General features: G+C 41.1%; 1 protein-coding gene across 6 annotated transcripts in view; it reads right to left on the bottom strand.

Annotated features, from left to right (window-relative positions):
- Positions 1 to 15,593, bottom strand: part of CSMD3 (CUB and Sushi multiple domains 3) — a 1,175,227-nt gene that overhangs the window by 99,656 nt on the left and 1,059,978 nt on the right. For all 6 annotated transcript variants that reach the window (XM_075825814.1, XM_075825808.1, XM_075825809.1 and 3 more), the window contains one exon: positions 10,131 to 10,304. In XM_075825814.1, the coding sequence (XP_075681929.1) occupies positions 10,131 to 10,304 (174 nt within the window). The remainder of the gene's footprint in view (positions 1 to 10,130; positions 10,305 to 15,593) is intronic.

The following is a 15,593-nucleotide window of genomic DNA, read 5'->3' as shown; positions in this document are numbered from 1 at the left end:
GCCTTGCTGTGTCCAAATAGCAGTTTATGACAACATATGGGGTATTTCCGTACTCTGGAGAAGTTGCTTTACAAATGTCATGGTGCTTTTTCTCCTTTATTTGAGGAGAAAATGAAACATTTTGACCTAAAGCTACGTCTTAGTGGAAAAAAAGGAAATTTTTCATGTTCTTTGCCCAATTCTAATGAAATCTATGAAACACCTGGGGGGTCAAAATGCTCACTACACCCCTAGTTGAATTCCTATAGGGGTGTAGTTTCCCAAATGAAGTCACTTTTGGGGGGTTTCCACTGTACTGGTACCTTAGGAGCTTTACAAATGCGACATGGTGCCGATAAATCAAACCAGCAAAATCTGTACTCCAAAAGCTAAATGGCGTGCCTTCCCTTCCGAGTCCTGCCGCTTGCCCAAACAGCAGTTTATGACCACATGTTGTGTATTTCCGTACTCTGGAGAAGTTGTTTTACAAATGTTGGGGTGCTTTTCCTCATTCATTTGTTAAAAAAAATTAAAATTCTGAGGTAAAGCTACATCTTATTGGAAAATAATGTAATTTTTCATTTTCACTGCCCAATTCTAATGAAATCTATGAAATACCTGTGGGGTCAAAATGTTCACTACACCCCTAGATGAATTCCTCTAGGGGTGTAGTTTCCCAAATGGAGTCACTTTTGGGGGGTTTCCTTTGTTTTTTCACCACAAGACTTCTTCTAACCTGACATGGTGCCTGAAATATAATTTAGGAAAATAAATAAATCCACTAGGTGCTCCTTTGCTACTGGGGCCTTTGTTTCAGGCCCGTAGCACACTAGGGCCACATGTGGGATATTTCTAAAAACTGCAGAATCAGGGCAATAAATATTCAGTTGTGTTTCTCTGGTAAAAACCTTCAGTATTACAGGAAAAATGGATTAAAATCGAATTTCTGCAAAAAAATATGAAATTTGCAAATTTCCCTTCCACTTTGCTGTAATTGCTGTAAAACGCATAAAGAGTTAAGAAACTTTCTAATATATAAGGCCCTCAAAGCTACTTCAGATCTGAGCTGTTCCCTAAAAAAATAGGCTTTTGAAATTTTCTAGAAAATGTGTGATATTGCTGCTAAACTTATAAGCCTTGTAACGTCCTAGAAAAATAAAAGGATGTTCAAAAAATGATGCAAACATAAAGTAGACATATGGGAAATAATAACTAGTCACTATTTTGTGTGGTATAACTATCTGTCTTACAAGCAGATACATTTGAATTTAGAAAAGTGCAAATTTTTGCAAATTTTCTCTAAATTTTGGTGTTTTTCACAAAAAATATTGATTTTATCGACTAAATTTTTTCACTAACATAAAGTACAATATGTCACCAGAAAACAATCTCAGAATCGCTTGGATAGGTAAAGGCATTCCAGAGTAATTAGCACATAAAGTGACACGTCAGATTTAAAATATGAGACTGTGTCATTTGGTCCAAAAGTGGCTGCATCCTTAAGGGGCTAAGGGTTCTTTAAATTCTTGTGTTTGTGTCAGTGAAAACATTGTTATACAGAGATGCTGGCTGTGTGCTGCATAGTGTATATATATAACATTTCTTACTTTATGATTATTGTCTAGTTGACTTAGTTTTACTGGTATCCAGTGATCATTTTGAGTCATTTGTCAAATTTACTGCTGGGATTTAGAGCCCAATACATAATATAACGCCCATAGTCTGCTATGTCTCTTATGATAGTTGGTCTAAGGCTGGATTAACTCGAGCATGAACACACTGCAGGGAGCCGGGCTACTAGCATTATAGTCGTATATAACTATGATGCTAGGAGCCCGGCTCCCTGCAGTGTGTTCGGTCCGGGACTTGCGGCCGAAATACGTTCCGTCCATTACGGACCGAACATGCTCATGTGAATCCAGCCTAACCCTTACCACCTTAAAGGTCCATTCAAAATTTTATCATAATCTGCTATGTGCCCATACTTTACGTCCATGTGCCTCTAATTTTATACAGATGCACACAGGTTTAGTAGTATTGCTTCTAGTGGGAAATACTATGGCGGCACATGGGAGTACCTGCAGGTCTATAATACAAACATATAGGCCGCCATACAAGGTCTATTTACTGCCATATTTATGGTATCACATGCAGGATATACTTATAAAGGTTGTAATTATAAGCTTAGCTAGAAATTATTACTGTTTTGGGGCAGAAGCAATAGAGACACTTAAAAAGTAATGCAAATTATATTTAGGAATTGCTATGCTATTTACGTTACCAAATACAAAAAAGTTTATACAGATCATATACTTGTATTTTCTTATGACTTAAAAGGGTTGTTCAGGAATAAAAAAAAACATGGCTGCGTTCTTATAAAAACAGTGCCACATCTGTACGCTGGTTGTGTGCGGTATAGCAAACTGCCAGACAAAAGCCATAGACGGGTAAGAGAGCGGACATGTTTTTCTTACCCCTTTGTTAGTGGTGGTGATTGTTTTTTATTGCTGTGCTGACTGAGTGTCTTACTTTAGCTTAATGAACCTTTAAGAGCCTTTGGCACCTTCAGTATTTTGCCTTCCCTACTAGTAGCTGTTAGGCTGGGTTCACACAACCTATTTTCAGACGTAAACGGGGCGTATTATGCCTCGTTTTATGTCTGAAAATAGGGCTACAATACGTCGGCAAACATCTGCCCATTCATTTGAATGGGTTTGCCGACGTACTGTGCAGACAACCTGTCATCTGTCGTCTGTCGTCTGCACAGTACGTCGGCAAACCCATTCAAATGAATGGGCAGATGTTTGCGGATGTATTGTAGCCCTATTTTCAGACGTAAAACGAGGCATAATACGCCTCGTTTACGTCTGAAAATAGGTCGTGTGAACCCAGCCTTACTCTTTGTGCACTAGAATAACTAAGAGGAAATGTTTATTAAAAAATAAATGTTGAAATGTTATCCATTAAAATGCTGAATTTGGTTTTATGCCAGTTGATATTTTTCTGTCTTTGACATTTGGAAGAACTGTCTCAGCAAAATGTGGATATCTTCTTGAATATGTTAATACTAATCCCCAGCCATTTGTCCTTTTATCCTTATATCCTTGTAATTAGGAATTAAATTTTGAATATTTACAAAACTTAGGCCCAGAAAATCAGACACTAGTGGCAATCGCTGTTATAGGGGAAATTATTAGCCTCATATTTACAGTAAATAACATGTGGTAAATATAAATTTCATCAAAGTTTATCTTTCTCCATTTACTTCATTCATGGACTGTTAGTAGTTGTACAATTTTCAATTATGACTTTACTAAAGGGGTTATGCCTACTGGACAACTCCTTTTGAAAAGCAAACCTCTGCGGCAATCATCTGATCGTCATGAGTTTGGCTGATGAAACCAGTGGTGATCCCTTATCACTGGGAGTAAAGTCCTCTTTACACAGGCAGCTAATTGGTCTAAAAAGGGTTCGTAAGAAGGCTCGTTCCTGAACATTGCCCAAGTAAGCATGACAGCGATCAGTCGACAAAAGAACAAGGACAAACGTCGGCATTTTTTTAAGCCTAAAAAAATAATCATTGTCGGCAGCACATCTTCCCGTGTAAACAGGGGATGTGCTGCCGACAATATGCAAACTGTATGGCAACCGGACGATCAAATTAGATCGTTTGTCCCATACAGTTTGCATTAGCTTGTGCAAAACGGTCTTTAACCGGATCAGGACCAAGAATTGTTCAGCCATATTTAGCTGGCGTTAGTTAAAGCTATAAGTGTTGTTGGGCTATCGACATGATTTTTGAGGATCAATGCAGATTTATTTTCATATAATTTTGCTACATATAATATTTTTTCGTATTTTTTTGGTATTTTTTAGTATTTTAGAAAAAAATTTAAAAATAAATGTCTTCTTTTTACATTTTAGCTAATTTTTTTCTGGTAAAAATATAGTGTTACCCTAAAAAAAGACTTTATTTGTGATCACCATTGTCTACCATAAATTTTGATATATTACATGTCTATTTTAGGATAATTGGGTCTGAGCTAGTATTACGACAATGATTGTTGTGGGATCATTTTCTTTTGGGGGGTATTTTATGTAAAAATGTTAATTAATTCATTTTTGCTTTTCTTGTGCTTTTCTTTTTTTTTTATTATTAAGGTTTGTCCCTTAAAGGTCAGAAAAGTTCTTTGCGGGACTTTATTATTTCATTGTCATTTTTTTTTTACACTATGCTCTCCGGCTGTAAATGGTGCAGCATAGCAGCTCCAGTAGTAGGGGAAATCAGCCCTTATAGTGACTATTGTCATTGTTAGGGCTGTGTTGGGTCTAGTTGGACCCAGTAGGAGCCTCCTACTACCGGCATCCAGTCACATGACCACCAGGTCCAAAAGAGGCAGGGGTGCTGCTGCTGCCTCTATTTTATACACAACACTCATTAAGTGCTGTGTACGTGAATATAGAAAAGACAAAAGTGAAGAAAACCACTTCTGTCTTTTCTCCAGGGTACCTTGCAGTCTCTGGTTGTCGGGAACCCAACATTCAACTGCCCAATCACTCAGGCAGCAAGCTTAAACCTGCGTCGTATACAGTATACAAAGTGGGCGGTCCTCACCAGTTAAACAATTGCCAATCAACTTGTTATATCATCGATCGGCACTTGTTATGGGTGGAAATCCGACCATATAAGGGGACCGTAAATTGTAGGTGTCCAAAGAACCATGTTCAAACTTGTCTCATCATTATGGTAAGACTGTTTTTCAATAGAGACAAGCTTGAAGCATATTATGCAGAGTCTAAGCTTAAACTTACACCGTTGATTGTCAATTATCACTTTAAATATAAGATCCTTTAAATATCACCACATCTTATTTTTCCTTATATCACTTATATCTCTCCAGCCTGGGAAAGGCAAATCAGGTCAGGATAGAACTGCCTCCCTTGTGCCCTTCTCCACACAACCTTCTAAATCATAAGTCCTCTGCATTTATGCTGATATTTAAATTACAGTTCTACCATTTCATTTCTGTGAGTCTATACATTTAAATGCCATTTTCTCGATTTGAAGCAATTTCCGTGAATGATCTTATTATCAATAAAAGTGGTCACAGTCTTGTAAGCTGTTGGAAAATATAGTATTCAGGAATGAACGTCTAACAACAATGACATAGGAGGACGGAACATTCTGAAGTATCATACGGCAAATGAAGTCTAAATGAGAACTCTGATACTAAAATCATTAGCTGGTGGTCATTTGCTTTTTAATGTTCTTTTTGCCATTTATAGCATTTGAAAATGTAAAGTCAATGGGATATGTGTCTTCATTCCCTATTTAATATACTGTTACTAAGAATTATTTTTCCGTGACTTATTATGGAACCTTGTAATCCATACCTGAATGACAATGGTATTTCAGAAATAATACCTTCCATGTGAAACTTTAGTACAGCGGAGGTCAATTCAACACATATAGGTGACCTCAAATGGGGCCATTGGCTTCATCAAGGGGCTGTACAGATGTGTACTCTCTTAACTTTGCTTAAGTTTTGTAAAGAACTCCAATTTCTCAGGATACAATTTTGATAAAATTCTTGCACCATCCAGTTAAAAAAACATATACCGCTCAGTATAGCCTTTTTAACATGGAAGCCTATGGGTGAAGGATGACCAATGGATCAAGGCATGTATCATTTATATACATTCAATCCATCCAGTAAAAATTTTTATATCTTGCAGTATTCATTTTTTTTAAACATGGGAGCCTATAGGCGATGGATGGCCAATGGATGGCATCTGATGGAGGTACAGTATATTTTTTTTAACATGGGAGCCTATGTCATCCTGGCCACTCATCTAAGGATGTATTTCTAGCCAAGAGAGAAGATACATCTGTACATCACATTCAGCCAGGGCTGTCAAAAGGTAGGCACACATACACGTGACTTTTGTACACAGCTGTGTTTGTAGCCGCCAGTTTCCCCATGTATATCTTGTTCTTGGCAAAATACACATGGAGGGAACACAGATCATAGAAATATGAAAAAAATTAAATACATAAAAACGTATACATACAGTGAAGGAAATAAGTATTTGATCCCTTGCTGATTTTGTAAGTTTGCCCACTGTCAAAGACATGAACAGTCTAGAATTTTTAGGCTAGGTTAATTTTACCAGTGAGAGATAGATTATATAAAAAAAAAAAAAAATCACATTGTCAAAATTATATATATTTATTTGCATTGTGCACAGAGAAATAAGTATTTGATCCCCTACCAACCATTAAGAGTTCAGCCTCCTCCAGACCAGTTACACGCTCCAAATCAACTTGGTGCCTGCATTAAAGACAGCTCTTACATGGTCACCTGTATAAAAGACTCTTGTCCACAGACTCAATTAATCAGTCTGACTCTAACCTCTACAACATGGGCCAGACCAAAGAGCTTTCTAAGGATGTCAGGGACAAGATCATAGACCTGCACAAGGCCGGAATGGGCTACAAAACCATAAGTAAGACGCTGGATGAGAAGGAGACAACTGTTGGTGCAATAGTAAGAAAATGGAAGACATACAAAATGACTGTCAATCGACATCGATCTGGGGCTCCATGCAAAATCTCACCTCGTGGGGTATCCTTGATCCTGAGGAAGGTGAGAGCTCAGCCGAAAACTACACGGGGGGAACTTGTTAATGATCTCAAGGCAGCTGGGACCACAGTCACCGAGAAAACCATTGGTAACACATTACGCCGTAATGGATTAAAATCCTGCAGTGCCCGGAAGGTCCCCCTGCTCAAGAAGGCACATGTACAGGCCCGTCTGAAGTTTGCAAATGAACATCTGGATGATTCTGAGAGTGATTGGGAGAAGGTGCTGTGGTCAGATGAGACTAAAATTGAGCTCTTTGGCATTAACTCAACTCGCCGTGTTTGGAGGAAGAGAAATGCTGCCTATGACCCAAAGAACACCGTCCCCACTGTCAAGCATGGAGGTGGAAACATTATGTTTTGGGGGTGTTTCTCTGTTAAGGGCACAGGACTACTTCACCGCATCAATGGGAGAATGGATGGAGCCATGTACCGTCAAATCCTGAGTGACAACCTCCTTCCCTCCACCAGAACATTAAAAATGGTTCGTGGCTGGGTCTTCCACCACGACATTGACCCGAAACATACAGCCAAGGCAACAAAGGAGTGGCTGAAAAAGAAGTACATTAAGGTCATGGAGTGGCCTAGCCAGTCTCCAGACCTTAATCCCATCGAAAACTTATGGAGGGAGCTGAAGATCTGAGTTGCCAAGTGACAGCCTCAAAATCTTAATGATTTACAGATGATCTGCAAAGAGGAATGGGCCAAAATTCCATCTAACATGTGTGCAAACCTCATCATCAACTACAAAAAAAGTCTGACTGCTGTGGTTGCCAACAAGGGTTTTGCCACCAAGTATTAAGTCTTGTTTGCCAAAGGGATCAAATACTTATTTCTCTGTGCACAACGCAAATAAATATATATAATTTCGACTATGTGATTTTCTTTTTTTTTTTATATATATAATCTATCTCTCACTGGTAAAATTAACCTAGCCTAAAAATTCTAGACTGCTCATGTCTTTGACAGTGGGCAAACTTACAAAATCAGCAAAGGATCAAATACTTATTTCCTTCACTGTACATACATACATACATACATACATACATACATACACATGGCACAACTTTTGGAGATAGGAAAGGATCCGCTAGAGATGTAACTTGAAGCTCCTGTCCTGAGCCCTAATGCTAAATTTGTCCCCCACCTACCATGTGCCATTTATAACACTGGCATCTTCTCATGAAGCTGTAGGGTCTGTAGGCAGTCTTTGGCACAAGGGCCCAGTTGTGACTGCTGCTTCTGCACCTACTATAACTATAACCCTGGATACCACAGTGCCCCCATAACAGAGGAGCTGTTCAGTTTTTTATGGTTGGGCTGAGGATTCAGGCTGCAAAAGCACTCATGCTTGATTTTTATTCAAGCGACGGTACCAGCACAATGTTGATGTGCTCCCTCTGGGTGCTCTACATCGGGCAGAAGAGGATCGCATGGGGTCCACGGACAACCACTTTGGCATTACTCTGGCATGTGCTTTTATTCTAGCTTGCCTCTTATTTAGATTCTGGATATTTTCATTGTCTATAGTGTATACCACCTGTCTGTTTTTGTTTAATAGAATTTGGCATCATTCATTGTCAATGTGCTGCTCATGTTTATTCATGTATACATGTATAGTTCTAAAGCTGTAACCAGCACTAAACTAGACTAGAAATGGAATTTCACAAATATAATTTAAAATAAAAGAGAATAAAATATATAAAAAAAAACATACACACTGAATAAAGGTTACAGGTGGGAGTTTAATATACAACAGCTGCACATTCAGCTCATTTAGGGCTCATGCACACGTCCATTTTGTACAGAGCCGTAATAGAGCTGCCATAGAGGTGCATGAGTCCTTTTTCTTTCACATCCCTCACAAAGTATGACGAGCCTGCATGGCAGTGCAAGGAGGCTGTATGGCTCTAGCAAGGAAAGTTCTGTGCACTGCGAAATAGACTTTGAGTTCAGATCTGTGCTGTGTGCATCAGCCGAAAGTCTACATCGCCAGTGGCTCTTGACCCCTCTCACACATTCTATAGGTGGTTCTCAGGCTCTAAACAGCTTCAGATATTACTAAACAATCAGGAGCGCACAAAGGAGGGTTTCCAGGTGCCTGAAAACCCTTTATGACCAGGTCCTGGCTCATGGGGGCCCATGGAGGTCCCCGTTAGTTTTGGAGGCCCTTACATACAATTGGACTTAATTAACAGTGCTGGCGAGGAAAGGGACAATCAGATCCCTGCCCCGCCATTCTGCACTTTTCTTGTGATGCAGGCGGTACGATAAATGACATAATCACAGGGGCACTGTGGCACTATCTACATGAGAATTGTGGCATTATCTTTATGACCACTGTAGCACTATTTACAGAGGCACTGTGGCTTTATCTATGTGGGCATTGTGGCATTATCTACAGGGGGCTGTGTATGGCACTATATTCATGGTCACTATGGAATTATCTACAGGGAGCATTGTGGCAATATCTACATGGCCACTGTGGCACTATCTACATGGCCACTTTCATTATCTACAAGTGGGCAGTGTGTGGTACATTTAACATGGGAACTAGGGCATTATCTACAGGGGCATTGTGGCATTGTCTATAGGGGGACTGTGGCACTATATGCATGGATGCTGTGGAATTATCTACAGGGAGCACTGTGGCACTATCTACATGGAGCAATATTTGGCACTATGGCACTATCTACCAGGGCACTATATGCATTATCCACAGTGTGTGGCACTATCTCCTTGGGCACTGTGGCATTATCTATGGGGACATTGTGGCATTATCTACAGGGGCACTGTCACTATCTACATGGCACTGTGACATTATCTACAGGGAGCAGTGTGTGGCACTATTTACATGGGGCAGTATGTGTCACTGTGGCACTATTTACAGGGGTACTGTTGCACTATCTACAGGGGCACTATGGCAATATCTACAGAAGCAGTATCTACAGTGGGCACTATGGCACAAAATACACAGGGCAGTATCTACAGGGGGAACTACGGCACTATCTACAAGTAACACTGAGTGTGGCACTATCTACACTGGTTTTCACGCTACGAGTAGTGGTCAGCACATATCCACCAGCCTAGCGCTATATATTAGCGTTTGTAATATAATAGGCTAGGCTGGTGGATACGGGCAGACCAATACTCGTTGTAATGTAAAAATCAGAGGGTAGGGGAAGGGTGTAAAAAATTATTTGGTTTAAAAAGTATGCATTTGGGAACCCCCCCTTTAAAAATCCTGTGTTTGCCCATGACACCAATGATGAAAACACCTTAAATGACAAATTCAGCTCTGCTACTTTAATACCTTATAACAATCTAAACACTTCCTTTTTTTTTTTTTGTATAAACATGGACTTGCACTAAACCAACTATTTTATTTTTAATAATAAATACATTATAGGATATAGTTTCTTTTCACACATTGTACTTTCACATACATTGAACATCTCAAGTCAGCTGTTTCTATGAAATCTATATATTTTCATTTTTTTCTGCTTACCTGAGCAGTGTGGTAAAGATCCACTCCATTGCCCATTTAACTGACAGGTCCGTGTAGAATGGCCTATTAGGGTTCGTCTTCCAGTGCAAGAATAATGAACAGTAGATCCAAATGTAAACTTTTCACCAGAAATAATTGCATTTGGAGGAACTCCGGGATGACCACAGTCAATCACTAAAACAAAGATGACAAGTTTAATTCCAGTATGTAGCAACTTGAAGTGACTCAACAAGATTGTATTTTTTTTCTTTATTAAATGGAAGCTTTTATCCTGCCATAAATTCTGGGTAGAAAATATAGTTCAGGTCTATGCACTCTTTGTATTCTATTCTCCAAATATTCTCCCTTTTCCACCAAAACATTCGGTGTTCTCTCATGGATTCATACATAGCATTTCTCCAATGAAATCATTGCTTCTGGGGATAAATATAATGCCACACGGGAGGCACCATACAGCGGCACTCCATAATACATACATAAGTGCTCTGTGTGCCCCCATGTTTATTAGGACTAATTCTGTGTTACCTTGTTTGGCCAAAAAAAAACAACCAGTATTATAGGGTGGGATTCATATATGTTTAGGTCACTTCAATTTTTAGGGTGTTTTGTATTAGGAAAACAATTTATATTTTCTTACTGTGTTTCTTCTGGGTGCTCCAGTTTCATCCAATACTCCAAAAACATACTCATATGTTAATTGGCTTCCTATAAAATTGACCCTAGTGCGTGTATGAGTGTGACCCCCATTGGGACAGGGACTGATGTAAATGGTGACAATCTCTCTACAGTGCTATAGAATATGTTGGTGATACATAAACAGCGGGAAATAAATAAGATAAAAGGCAATTTGTATAGAAAAGGTCTGAGCTCCTTATTACACAAAATGTAAAGTTAAAAGTTAACTATACTTTTAAAAAATGTTTGACATGTCATAGTGAGGTATCAGAAGTTTTGATCGGTGGGGGTCTAAGTACTGAGACCTCTGTTAAAATCAAGTGTTAGAAGTGCTTTGTTTTAGCGATCGGTGGGCGTCTCAGTGCTCAAACCCTCACCGATGTCACCATAACATGTCAAAAGTTTTTAATAGTTTAGTTACCCTTTAACAGGGTTCATGTATAAAAAACATTTTTATTTGTTCCCAATTAGCAAGGAACTGGTGATATTTCATTGTCCTCAGGACAAATGTATGAAAACATTGTATCAAATGAATAAAACATATCATAGTCCAGTAGTTAAAGCTGAACTCCACCCAACCAGAAAATATGTGATAGTACTAAACCTCGATCATACGGATCCAGGGAGCTGAGATATCAGAAGCTGTTTGTTCGTATCCTCACACTGTAGAACTACATTATCTGTCTTTGAGTTGTTGTTATTTTTGCATTTTTTTTTCTAGGTTTAGCATTTCTTTAAATAGTTATGTGCAAGATTGTTCATATTTGAAATATTGGTTCACATGATCACCATTTTTCTATTTATATATAGATTCTAATCTACATAAAGATGAGAGACTTTGTGTATACATTTTGTTACTTAACTTGCACTCAATTTCAATAAAAAGTTAGCAGCACTGGATATAGAAAAAAAAATAAAAATTTTTCTAGCGGTGTATGCATCACAGGACCGGATCCAGGGGTCCCTTGCAATATGATTCACAGAAACTAAGGCAGCACTTATAAAGCAAATTACATTTATTTGCCCATGTAATTAGAGATGAGCGAAATATGAAAAGTTCGGTTCGGCAGGTTCGCCGAATTTCATGAAAAAGTTCGATTCAGACCGAACTAGTTCTGACCGAACCTGTAATACAAGAAAGCCCCTAAAAATCGTGTATAACACTGTTTAAAAGCCCTAGAGGCCCTGTATAACACTCTTAGGTCACCCATGAGTGTATCCAAGTACTTTTGAGTTGTCTTTAAGGCAACGTTAGTGTCAAAGTTACGCCAACATGTATGGCTATAGGAAAACGGATGGGACACGGTGATAACTAACAAAAACCACTGCACTTGTGCATGTTGTATGCTTAATGCATTGTTAAAAAAGGTACAAAAATTAACCATTTTTGGCGGCAGATGCCTGCCGGGGTTCATACATATAAGGTGGTAAAAGAAGAAGCAATGGCTTTTGACAAGCCCTCAAAAAATTTACCCTTTATGGTGGCAGATGCCTGCCGGGGTTCTTCCATACATGGATGTAAAAGCAACAAGCAATGGCTTTTGACAAGCCCTCCAAAAATTGACCCTTTTTATTGGCAGATGCCTGCCGGGGTTCTTTCATACATGGATGTAAAAGCAACAAGCAATGGCTTTTGACAAGCCCTCCAAAAATTGACCCTTTTTATTGGCAGATGCCTGCCAGGGTTCTTCCATACATGGATGTAAAAGCAACAAGCAATGGCTTTTGACAAGCCCTACAAAAATTGACCCTTTTTATTGGCAGATGCCTGCCGGGGTTCTTCCATACATGGATGTAAAAGCAACAAGCAATGGCTTTTCACAAGCCCTCCAAAAATTTACCCTTTATGGTGGCAGATGCCTGCCGGGGTTCTTCCATACATGGATGTAAAAGCACCAAGCAATGGCTTTTCACAAGCCCTCCAAAAATTGACCCTTTTTATTGGCAGATGCCTGCCGGGGTTCTTCCATACATGGATGTAAAAGCAACAAGAAATGGCTTTTCACAATCCCTCCAAAAATTGACCCTTTTTATTGGCAGATGCCTGCCAGGGTTCTTCCGTACATGGATGTAAAAGCAACAAGCAATGGCTTTTGACAAGCCCTACAAAAATTGACCCTTTTTATTGGCAGATGCCTGCCGGGGTTCTTCCATACATGGATGTAAAAGCAACAAGCAATGGCTTTTGACAAGCCCTCCAAAAATTGACCCTTTTTATTGGCAGATGCCTGCCGGGGTTCTTCCATACATGGATGTAAAAGCAACAAGCAATGGCTTTTCACAAGCCCTCCAAAAATTGACCCTTTTTATTGGCAGATGCCTGCTAGGGTTCTTCCATACATGGATGTAAAAGCACCAAGCAATGGCTTTTCACAAGCCCTCCAAAAATGTACCCTTTATGGTGGCAGATGCCTGCCGGGGTTCTTCCATACATGGATGTAAAAGCAACAAGCAATGGCTTTTGACAAGCCCTCCAAAAATTGACCCTTTTTATTGGCAGATGCCTGCCGGGGTTCTTCCATACATGGATGTAAAAGCAACAAGCAATGGCTTTTCACAAGCCCTCCAAAAATTGACCCTTTTTATTGGCAGATGCCTGCCGGGGTTCTTCCATACATGGATGTAAAAGCAACAAGCAATGGCTTTTGACAAGCCCTCCAAAAATTGACCCTTTTTATTGGCAGATGCCTGCCGGGGTTCTTTCATACATGGATGTAAAAGCAACAAGCAATGGCTTTTCACAAGCCCTCCAAAAATTGACCCTTTTTATTGGCAAGGGTGAGCAGTAGCAGCACATTAAAAGACACTGGACAGTCACAGGACAAAGCCCTGTGGTGGGGCAGGCCTGCTTGTAGCAGACGGGTGGCAGTGGAGGTGTATTGGTGGTAGTAGAGGTAGCCAACACAGACAGCAAGGGTGGTAGTAGTAGTAGTAGTAGTAGTAGCAGCACATTAAAACAGACTGGACAGTCACAGGAGGACATAGCCCTGTGGTGGGGCAGGCCTCAGGCCTGCTTGTAGCAGACGGCAGTGGAGGTGTATTGGTGGTAGTAGAGGTAGCCAACACAGACAGCAAGGGTGGTAGTAGTAGTAGTAGTAGTAGCAGCACATTAAAACAGACTGGACAGTCACAGGAGGACATAGCCCTGTGGTGGGGCAGGCCTCAGGCCTGCTTGTAGCAGACGGCAGTGGAGGTGTATTGGTGGTAGTAGAGGTAGCCAACACAGACAGCAAGGGTGGTAGTAGTAGTAGTAGTAGTAGTAGCAGCAGATTAAAACAGACTGGACAGTCACAGGAGGACATAGCCCTGTGGTGGGGCAGGCCTCAGGCCTGCTTGTAGGAGACGGCAGTGGAGGTGTATTGGTGGTAGTAGAGGTAGCCAACACAGACAGCAAGGGTGGTAGTAGTAGTAGCAGCACATTAAAAAAAGAGACTGGACAGTCACAGGAGGACAAAGCCCTGTGGTGGGGCAGGCCTCAGGCCTGCTTGTAGCAGACGGCAGTGGAGGTGTATTGGTGGTAGTAGAGGTAGCCAACACAGACAGCAAGGGTGGTAGTAGTAATAGTAGTAGTAGCAGCACATTAAAACAGACTGGACAGTCACAGGAGGACATAGCCCTGTGGTGGGGCAGGCCTCAGGCCTGCTTGTAGCAGACGGCAGTGGAGGTGTATTGGTGGTAGTAGAGGTAGCCAACAGACAGCAAGGGTGGTAGTAGTAGCAGTAGTAGCAGCACATTAAAAAAAGAGACTGGACAGTCACAGGACAAAGCCCTCTCGTGGGGCAGGCCTGCTTGTAGCAGACGGCACTGGGGTGGATTGGGGGTAGAAGTAGTAGCAGCACCAACAGCGGCACATTAAAAAAAGAGTGGAAAGGACAGAATCCCGTAGTAGCAGGCGGCAGTAGCAGGCGGCAGCGGCAGCAGCAGCAGCAATGTCAGATCTAATCAGTGGCATCAGGCACAGGGGTTTTAAAATCCTCACCGATCCACGCTTGTTTCATTTTCAGAAACGTGAGATTTTCCAAGCTGTTGGCGGACAATCTTGTTCGCTTAGGGGTGACGAAGCCCCCTGCCGCACTGAATACCCTCTCTGACGCTACACTGGAGGGTGGACAAGACAGTACACCCATGGCAAACTGGGCCAGTTCTTGCCAATGATCCAATCTGCTGACCCAGAAGTCCATGGGGTCTGGGATCAGCATTTCTGACGGAGAAAGGGCACAGTCCAGGTACGAGTGAACCTGGTTGTTTAGGTGCTGCACCTGGTGATGGTGAACATCCCTTTGGTGACTATGATGTGTGTCAGGTCGGGGTATTGGATGTAAAAATGTTGTCATCATATTTTCCAAACTGAATTGGCTGCTGCTGCTGCTGCTGCTGCCGCTGCTGCCGCCTATTGCATTGGTAGCTCTGCCAGAGGCGGTGGAACGATGAGACAGTGGGGACCGGAGAGTGGCCCCCTGGTCAGACATGCTTGCAGCAGGTGTTTGCCGTTTGAAAGCCGTGACAAGCTGGCTGCATAGCTTCTCTCGATAATAAGCTAATTTTGCCTCCCTCTCGGAAGGCGCAAAAAACTCCTCCATTCTGGCTTTATACCGAGGGTCTAAAAGTGTGGCTATCCAGTACTCATCTCTTTGCTTCATGCTAACAATACAACAGTCAGCGCGCAAGTAACGAAGCATACAGCTCGCCATCCTGGCCAGCGTTTCAGAGGGCCCGGTTGGTTCCATCTCCGCCCCATACTGCCATGGTTGTCCATCATCAAGGTCGTCGTCAGACTCGTCATCACCA

The sequence above is a fragment of the Rhinoderma darwinii genome, chromosome 5, assembly GCF_050947455.1.
Source record: "Rhinoderma darwinii isolate aRhiDar2 chromosome 5, aRhiDar2.hap1, whole genome shotgun sequence".
Classification (NCBI taxonomy): domain Eukaryota; kingdom Metazoa; phylum Chordata; class Amphibia; order Anura; family Rhinodermatidae; genus Rhinoderma; species Rhinoderma darwinii.
Note: the sequence above shows the minus strand (reverse complement) of the source record. Positions and strands in the feature narration are given on the sequence as shown.